Consider the following 10,000-nt stretch of genomic DNA (forward strand, 5'->3'; position numbering starts at 1 on the left):
TGATGTGAGTAATCTCATCTTTCTCACTGACCAGCCAAATGCATGGCGCTCAGCAGTCTGCTCTCACTACCCATCCGTAAAGAAAGAGGGAATCTGTGATGGGTGGAAGCTGAAAGTGAAAGAGACAGATGACCCTGACAGCACCATGATAACAATCAACCTCTACAAGACTGGGACTGTCATGGTGCAAGGTAACCTTAGGCTGTTTGAAACAGACTTTCAGACCATTAAGGAGAGAGCAGAGAGAGAGAAGGACACCACCAGTGACATGCCCTCCCACAAGACAAACTCCACCAGCACCACCCTCACCCCCACTATCCCCACCCAAAAAGGCACATCCAGCACCTCTCTTCCCACCATAGTGGAGGACACGCCACAGGAGGAGAGCGACCCCCTCAGTGCAGAGCAGGCTCAGGCCCTCCTCACCACCATGGCTGCCATGAGGGATCAGTTCACCACACTGGAGGGAGAGGTGGTCCTGCTCAGGGAGAGTGTGAGCAAACAGCAACCAGACATCCACACCTTAGAGGAGCTCCTAACCAAGGTGCGGACAGAGCAGGACAGCAGCCTTGCAACACAGCTGAAAGAAGTTCAGCAAGAGAGAGACGGACTCAAGAGAGAGCTGGCTGATCTAACAAAGGAGGTGAGAGAGCTCCAAAAAGACAGGCAGAGCAGTAATAACGAGCTGACCACACTAAGAGAGGAGCTGCAGGAGAGAAAGAGAACAGAGGACAGACTGCAGGAGCAGCTAGATCACCACTCTATGACCTGCCATCACACAGCAGAGGAGCCCACCTCAACCAGCCAGGCCTCCCCAGTCCTGCCGGCTGCATGCCTCCCCCCCAGCCCCCAGAACAGCCTCCCACTGACAGCGGCACCGGCACAGACCAGCCACACCCCAGCTCCAACACCCACCAGCCCCAACTCTACCCCCTCCAGTCCAGAAGAAACACTGGCTGAGATTGTCCTGTTGATGGACTCAAATGGGAAGTTTGTTCAGGAGAAGAAACGTTTCCCTAGACACAAAACGAGAAAGGTGTGGTGCCCAACAACGCAGAGTGCCATGGCGCTGCTTGATAAGGCCCAGCTTGGGTCGCCAAGCCACATAATCATACACACCGGAAGCAACGACCTGCATGCTCAGCAGGAGAGGGTGGCGACTTCACTACGGGGAGTGATTGAGAAGGCCTCCGCAATCTTCCCCAACTCAAGGATTGTGGTGTCAACCCTTCTACAGAGGAAGGACTTCCACCCTGCCACAATCCAAAGAATAAACGCCAGCCTCTCTCGGGACTGTGCCCTGCGACCCAATGTACACCTGACCCACCATCCCACCCTCGATCTGGACTGTCTCTATGACCATGTTTACCTTTACAGGGAGACAGTCCCCATCCTTGCTAAGACTCTCAAGGACGTCGCTTTAAACCGCATCCCGACCTCTCCACCCAGGAACAGCGGAGCAATCTCCACCCCCCCGAGATCACGAGACAACACCCCGGACCAGTACCCTGGACCCCCCAGCCACGGCCACAGCACCACCAACCTCAATGCCCACCACATCCAGCACAGCACAGACCACCCCAGCCCAGCTTCAGACCCACCCAGACGAGGCCTAACACCCCCCTCCCCCCACCACAGACCCACACCTGGAGGAGCCACAGCCCGGCAGACAGAGCTATGCACAAGCTGTGAGAGGAGCAACTGGTCCAGCTCCCACCAACGAAATGAGTGACATGAATCTACTATGCTCACATGTGATAGGCCGAGGGTCATGGTAAGATGAGCACAAGAACTCCACCATCCTCACACTACATCCACCCAAGTGGCATGACACAAATACTATCTTAAATGATAAACAAATCACATTTGCATAATAACAGTTTACCTTAATTGAAAAATCCTATTTTAATAGTTCTTGTTGGATTGTGAGTGTTTATCTCATTTTGAATGTAAAGAAAAAACAGTTATGAAGTCTTTTTACGTTGCATGTTGGAATTTACAAGGCTTGAAGTCCTCTGCTTTTGGGCTAAAGAGCAGAAACCCAGACTTCCTTAAAGAAATTGATGATGTTGATATTGTAGTACTACAGGAAACATGGTGCAGAGGTGATGTTTCCACTGGCTGTCCACTAGGTTATAGGGAGATAATCGTACCATCCACCAAATTAAAAGGAATCACACAGGGCAGAGACTCAGGGGGAATGCTAATATGGTATAAATCTGAACTAACTAATTCAATCGAATTGATCAAAACAGGAGAATTCTTTATCTGGCTAAAAATCAACAAGGAGGCTATCTTAACAGATAACAACGTCTTCCTCTGTGCCACATACATTCCCCCCTCAGAGTCACCCTACTTCAATGAAGAGAGTTTCTCCATTCTAGAGGGGGAGATTAGTCACTTTCAGGCCCAAGGCAATGTGCTGGTCTGTGGAGACCTGAATGCTAGAACAGCAGAAGAACTAGACACGATTAACAGTCATGGGGACAAACACCTACCGGGAAGCAACAACCTTCCCCTCACCACATGCCCCCCTAGAAACAACTATGACAAAGTGAAAAACAAAAATGGAGTACAGCTCCTGAAGCTCTGTCGAACACTGGGTCTGTACATAGTCAATGGTAGGTTAAGAGGGGACTCTTTTGGTAGGTACACCTACAGCTCATCCCTTGGCAGCAGTACTGTAGACTACTTCATCACAGACCTTAACCCAGAGTCTCTCAGAGCCTTCACAGTCAGCCCACTAACACCTCTCTCCGACCACAGTAAAATCACAGTGTATCTGAAAAGAGCAGAACCCAACCATGAAGCATCACGGCCCAATACATTACATGGTACTAAACAGACCTATAGATGGAGTGCAAACAGTACAGAAATCTACCAAAAAGCAATTAGTAGCCAAAAAATACAATCTCTCCTGGACAACTTTTTAGCATTAACATTCTCCTACACCAATGAAGGTATAAATTTGGCCGTTTGGAACATAAACTTTATATTTGACAAATTAGCCTCCTTGGCTAATCTTAAGAAACATAAGAGCAAACCAAAAATAATAGATCATGAAAAATGGTTTGATAATGATTGCAAAAATCTAAGAAGGTCATTGAGAAATTATTCTAATCATAAACACAGAGACCCAGACAACAAAAATATACGTCTTCAATATGGGGAAACACTGAAGCAATACAAACACACCCTAAGAACAAAAAAGGAACACCACATTAGAAATCAGCTAGATGTGATTGAGGAATCCATAGAATCAAACCACTTCTGGGAGAATTGGAATAAATTAAACAAACCTCATAATGAGGAATTGGCTATCCAAAATGGGGATATGTGGAGAAATCACTTTGCAAACCTCTACAGCAATATAACAAAGAGCCCAGAACAACAAGATATACAAGAAAAATTACAAATCCTTGAATCAGCAGTCAAAGACTATCAGAATCCTGTAGATACCCCAATTACAGAACAATAATTATTGGAAAAACTTTGCACTCTCCAACCCAAAAAGGCCTGTGGTGCTGATGGTATTTTAAATGAAATGATCAAATATACAGACCACAAATTCAAATTGGCTATACTCAAACTCTTCAACATTATCCTAACTGCAGGTATTTTCCCCGATATTTGGAACCAAGGATTGATCACACCAATTTATAAAAATGGAGACAAATTTGACCCAAATAATTACAGAGGAATTTGCGTTAACAGCAACTTAGGGAAAATTCTCTGCAGTATCATAAACAGCAGACTACATAATTTCCTTGATGAACACAATGTCCTAAGCAGAAGCCAGATTGGATTTGTAAAAAATTATCGTACAACAGACCACATTTACACCCTCCAGACTCTAATTGACAAACAAGTAAATCAAAACAAAGGCAAAATCTACTCGTGTTTTGTAGACTTCAAGAAAGCATTTGATTCAATTTGGCACGAAGGTCTTTTTTACAAACTAATAGAAAGTGGTATTGGAGGGAAAACATATGATGTTATTACAATGTACACTAAAAACAAATGTGCGATTGAAATCGGCAACAAGCAAACAGACTTCTTCTCTCAGGGACGTGGAGTGAAACAGGGCTGCCCAATAAGTCCAACACTATTTAACATCTACATTAACGAATTGGCAAAAACATTAGAAGAATCGGCAGCACCTGGTCTCACCGTACACAACACTGAAATCAAGTGTCTGCTGTACGCAGATGACCTGGTGCTACTGTCTCCCACTAAGGAGGGGTTACAGCAGCATCTAGATCATCTGCACAAATTCTGTCAGACCTGGGCCCTGACCGTTAATAAAAAAAAACCCCGAATATAATGATATTCCAAAAAAGGTCCGGAAATCAGGATGACAAATATAAATTCTATTTGGACACAGTTCTATTAGAACACACCAAAAATTACACATATCTAGGACTAAATATCAGCAACACGGGTAGCTTTCACATGGCTGTGAATGAGCTGAGAGACAAAGCAAGAAGAGCATTCTATGCCATTAAAAGGAATATTAAAATCGAAATTCCAATTAGAATCTGGCTCAACATTTTCCAATCAGTTATAGAACCAATTGCTCTATATGGCAGCGAAGTATGGGGTCCGCTCTCTAATACTGAATTTACCAAATGGGACAAACTGTCACACCCTGGCTCTGGGACTCTATATGTTGAGCCAGGGTGTGTTCATTCTATGTGTTAAATTCTATGTTGGTTATTCTGTTGTGTTTATTTCTATGTTGGCTAGAGTGACTCCCAATCAGAGGCAACGAGTGTCAGCTGTCGTTGGTTGTCTCTGATTGGGAGCCATATTTATACTGTCTATTTTCCCTTTGTGTTTGTGGGTTTTTGTTCCGTGTTGGTCTTTGTTACCGAGGACGTTACGAGTCGTTTGTTGTTTTGTTGGTTGTGTATGTTATCACTGAAGATAATAAACACCATGTTTGTTCAACACGCTGCGCATTGGTCTCTCCCTGACGATCGTGACAGAAGAACCCACCATGCAACGACCAAGCAGCGTGTCCAGGGGCAGCTCTTGGGCTGGACATGGGAGGAGGCGCCGGGAGAAGAGACGGTGGAGGCGTGCCGTAGAGAGGAGCAGGCAGCCTGGACATGGGAGGAGATATTGGACGGTAAAGGGTCCTGGACTTGGGAGGAAATCCTGGCCGGGATGGATCGCCGGCCATGGAGTGAGACAGTGGAGAGGCGCCGTAGAGAGGAGCAACGGCGTGATCAGGGTCGTCGTCGGACGGTCGAGAGGCAACCCCAGAAATGTTTTAGGGGGGGGCACACGGCATGGACAACGGGGCTGACGGAGGCAAAAAAGGGGCGGATTCAGAAGGCCACCAGGTTACGGATACACCGCCCTGTACGTCCTGTGCGGATGCCTCACACGGAGTGTGTGAGGGTAGGCATTCAGCCAGGACGGGTTGTGGCCGCTCTTCACTCCAGGTCTCCTATCCGTCTCCACAGCCCGGTTCGGCCTGTCCCTGCTCCACGCACCAAGCCTACGGTGTGCGTCGCCAGCCCAGTCCGGCCATTCCCTGCTCCACGCACCAAGCCTACGGTGTGCGTCGCCAGCCCGGTCCGGCCTGTCCCTGCTCCACGCACCAAGCCTACGGTGTGCGTCGACAGCCCAGCCCGGCCTGTCCCTGCTCCACGCACCAAGCCTACGGTGTGCGTCGCCAGCCCGGTCCGGCCTGTCCCTGCTCCACGCACCAAGCCTACGGTGTGCGTCGACAGCCCAGCCCGGCCTGTCCCTGCTCCACGCACCAAGCCTACGGTGTGCGTCGCCAGCCCAGTCCGGCCTGTCCCTGCTCCACGCACCAAGCCTACGGTGTGCGTCGCCAGCCCAGTCCGGCCTGTCCCTGCTCCACGCACCAAGTCTACGGTGCACGTCGCCAGCCCGGCCCGGCCTGTTCCTGCCACTCGCACCAAGTCTACGGTGCGCGTCGCCAGCCCGGCCTGGCCTGTTCCTGCCACTCGCACCAAGTCTACGGTGCGCGTCGCCAGCCCGGCCCGGCCTGTTCCTGCCACTCGCACCAAGTATACGGTGCGCGTCGCCAGCCCGGCCCGGCCTGTTCCTGCCACTCGCACCAAGTATACGGTGCGCGTCGCCAGCCCGGCCCGGCCTGTTCCTGCCACTCGCACCAAGTCTACGGTGCGCGTCGCCAGCCCGGCCCGGCCTGTTCCTGCCACTCGCACTAAGCCAGGGGTGCGAGACGTCAGACTGGTAAGGCCCGTTCCTCCTCCACGCACCAAGCCAGGGGTGCGCGTCGTCAGTCCAGCACAACCCGTGCCTGGGTCACCGGTGCCTGGTAAGGTACCGGTCAACTGCTCCACTATGGAGCTGAAGCTAACCGCTCCTGCTAAGTCCAGTTCAGCTCCAGCCGGCGGGGCCAGACTGGACCAGGGGCGCTATGGGGGGGGTATTGGAGGGTGGTGGTCAAGGCCGGAGCCAGAACCGCCGCCGAGGAGGTATGCCCGCCCAGCCCTCCCCTGTTTTGTTCAGGTTGAGGCGCGGTCGCAGTCCGCGCCTTTAGGGGGGGGTACTGTCACACCCTGGCTCTGGGACTCTATATGTTGAGCCAGGGTGTGTTCATTCTATGTGTTAAATTCTATGTTGGTTATTCTGTTGTGTTTATTTCTATGTTGGCTAGAGTGACTCCCAATCAGAGGCAACGAGTGTCAGCTGTCGTTGGTTGTCTCTGATTGGGAGCCATATTTATACTGTCTATTTTCCCTTTGTGTTTGTGGGTTTTTGTTCCGTGTTGGTCTTTGTTACCGAGGACGTTACGAGTCGTTTGTTGTTTTGTTGGTTGTGTATGTTATCACTGAAGATAATAAACACCATGTTCGTTCAACACGCTGCGCATTGGTCTCTCCCTGACGATCGTGACACAAACATCCAATCGAAATACTGCATGCAGAGTTTTGCAAGACTGTATTGCAAGTGCAAAGAAAAACTCCAAATAACGCATGTAGAGCAGAATTGGGCCAATACCCCCTCCTTATTCGAATAGAAAAAAGAGCCATCAAATTTTACAACCATCTAAAAACAAGTGACCCCAAAACATTCCATCACACAGCTCTACTATGTCAAGAGATGAAACAAGAGAAGAGTCCCCTCAGCCAGCTGGTTCTGAGGCTCAGTTCACTAACCAAAACCAACCTCATAGAGCCTCAGGACAGCACTCAGAAAATCTGGCCCAACCAAATCATCACAAAGCAAAAATAAAAATATATCACCTATTGGAAAGACACCACAAAAAATCAAAGTAAACTTCAATGCTATTTGGCTCTAAACAGACAGTACATGGTGGCAGACTATCTGACCACTGTGACTGATAGAAAACTGAGAAAAACACTGACTAGGTACAGACTCAGTGAGCACAGTCTGGCTATAGAGACCGGTCGTCACAGGCAAACCTGGCTGCCCAGAGAGGACAGGCTGTGCTCACTCTGCCCCCGGGGAGAGGTAGAGACAGAGCTGCATTTCCTATTACACTGTGACAAATACTCAGACCTAAGAGAATCTTTCTTTCCCAAAATTATCATTCAGTACAAAGAATTTGAAACTATAAAAGAGGAAGAAAAAATCTAATATTTATTGGGTGAAAAGCCTAAATGTGCAATTTTGGCAGCCAAATATGTGTCCTCCTGCCACAACCTGAGGGACAGCCAGTGAAAAGTGTAATGTAATGTCATTAATATTTCCTGTTTTGTTTTGGCTTTCATAGCATGTAATGTGTCTTCTCAGTCATGTTGAGATTGGTCGACTACTATTGCTTTAATGTATTGTTATTCTCATTAATATTGTTGTTGTAGTTGCTGTTAATGGTAATCCCATTTCCACTACTACTATTATTATTGCTGTTGGTCCCACCATTTTTGTTATATGTATACTTTGACAATGTAAGTAATTTTATTTGCCATGTCAATAAAGTCTATTGAATTGAGAGAGAGAGAGACAGAGAGAGAGAGAGAGAGAGAGACAGAGAGTGAGAGAGAGAGAGAGAGAGAGAGAGAGAGAGAGAGAGAGAGAGAGAGAGAGAGAGAAAGAGAGAGACAGCAACGGAGAGAGAGAGAGAGCGAGAGAGCGAGAGAGAGAGCGAGAGAGAGAGCGAGAGAGAGAGAGAGAGAGAGAGAGAGAGAGAGAGAGAGAGAGAGAGAGAGAGAGAGAGAGAGAGAGAGAGAAAGAGAGAGAGAGACAGCAACGGAGAGAGAGAGAGCGAGAGAGAGAGAGAGAGAGCGAGAGAGAGACAGAGAGAGAGAGAGAGAGAGAGAGAGAGAGAGAGAGAGAGAGAGAGAGAGAGAGAGAGAGAGGAGAGAGAGCGTGAGAGCGAAAGCGAGAGATAGAGAGACAGAGAGAGAGACAGAGACAGAGACAGAGAGAGAGAGAGAGCGAGAGAGAGAGAGAGAGAGAGAGAGAGAGAGAGAGAGAGAGAGACAGAGAGAAGAAAAGGGTAACCAGTGAAGAACAAACACCATTGTAAATACAACCCATATTTATATTTATTTATTTTCCCTTTTGTACTTTAACTATTTGCACATCGTTACAACACTGTATATAGACATAATATGACATTTGAAATGTCTCTATTATTTTGGAGCGTGTAATATTTACTCTTCACTTTTTATTGTTTATTTCACTTTTGCTTATCCATTTCACTGCTTTGGCATATTGTTATTTATTTTGCTAATTTGCACCCCAGTATCTCTATTTGCACATCATCTTTTACACATCTATCATTCCAGTGTTAATACAAAATTGTAACTATTTTGCACTATGGCCTATTTATTGCCTTACCTCCATAATTTACTACATTCGCACACACTGTATATACATTTTCTGTTGTATTTTTGACTTTATGTTTTGTTTACCCCATATGTAACTCTGTGTTGTTGTTTTTATCGCACTGCTTTGCTTTATCTTGGCCAGGTCGCAGTTGTAAATGAGAACTTGTTCTCAACTGGCTTACCTGGTTAAATAAAGGTTAAAAATAAATAAAAATAAATGTAAACATATGTTTCCCATGCCAATAAAGCCCCTTGATTTGAATTGAAAATTGAATTGAGAGAGAGAGTAAGAGAGAGAGAAAGAGAGAGAGAGAGACAGTGAGAGAGGCAAAGAGAGACTCACTCTAGGAAGCGTGTGATGTAGTCTTTGGAACAGGAGGACCAGGTAAGTGGGGAGGTGTCGTACATCAGCTGTCTGGACATGATGAAGGGGTGTCTGCCCTCCAGCTCACAGTCGTTCCCCTGGCCATCATGGTGCATCCCAAAGCTGAGGAAAACAAAGATGAGATGGTCCTTTTGTTTTCATCTATCGAAGCAATAGCTTACATAGCAATTATTAGATAGTCTTAAGTAGAAATTGGTAACATACACACACACAGCTACAAACCTGTGTCCCAGCTCATGTGCGATGGTGAAGGCTACAGGTAGTCCTGAGTCTTCGTTGATGTTGCAGCTGCGGTGAGGCTGGCACATCCCTGACAGGTGGGACAGACCAAGGGTCTCACACGGCTGATTCAGCCCTGCACAAATGTCCTTCCTGGTGGTAAAACACAAACACACACACATGCACACGCACAGGGAGCTCAGCATCATTATACACAATCCACAGTGGTTAAGTGTAGGTTTGTGGGTGTTCAGGAGTGTGTATGGCTGCATTCTTGCCTGGTGACCAGCACGGCCACGTCATGATGAGCAGGATGTGTGTCACTCTGTGGGTTGAGGTTCTTCTGCCAGGCACAGAAACTGGCCAGACTGGTGTCTGCATGGTGGACGATCTTCAGCCCTTTCTGCAGTAGACACCATGAACATTACCATCACAGAGGCACAGATAGAGGCAACGAAACACATGGTCTGGAGGCTTGGACGTTACAGTCGTTTTGATATTGTGCACTACTCTTATATGAGTTATGTCAATGCTAGAAGTAAGGAGAGTAAGGGGCTGGATAACTACTCCAGGAGACGTGTTTCAAAGTTAGGATTCA

The 10,000-nt window shown here is 47.5% G+C and overlaps 1 protein-coding gene across 1 annotated transcript in view; it reads right to left on the reverse strand.

Annotated features, from left to right (window-relative positions):
* Window positions 1–10,000, reverse strand: part of LOC311144681 (A disintegrin and metalloproteinase with thrombospondin motifs 12-like) — a 91,341-nt gene that overhangs the window by 44,022 nt on the left and 37,319 nt on the right. The window contains exons 7-9 of the mRNA XM_084180759.1: window positions 9,681–9,805; window positions 9,406–9,555; window positions 9,142–9,285 (exon numbers count right to left, since the gene is read on the reverse strand). Of these exons, the coding sequence (XP_084036885.1) occupies window positions 9,142–9,285; window positions 9,406–9,555; window positions 9,681–9,805 (419 nt within the window). The remainder of the gene's footprint in view (window positions 1–9,141; window positions 9,286–9,405; window positions 9,556–9,680; window positions 9,806–10,000) is intronic.

The sequence above is a fragment of the Coregonus lavaretus genome (assembly GCF_964263955.1).
Source record: "Coregonus lavaretus genome assembly, chromosome: 17".
In the NCBI taxonomy this organism is placed as follows: Eukaryota; Metazoa; Chordata; class Actinopteri; order Salmoniformes; family Salmonidae; genus Coregonus; species Coregonus lavaretus.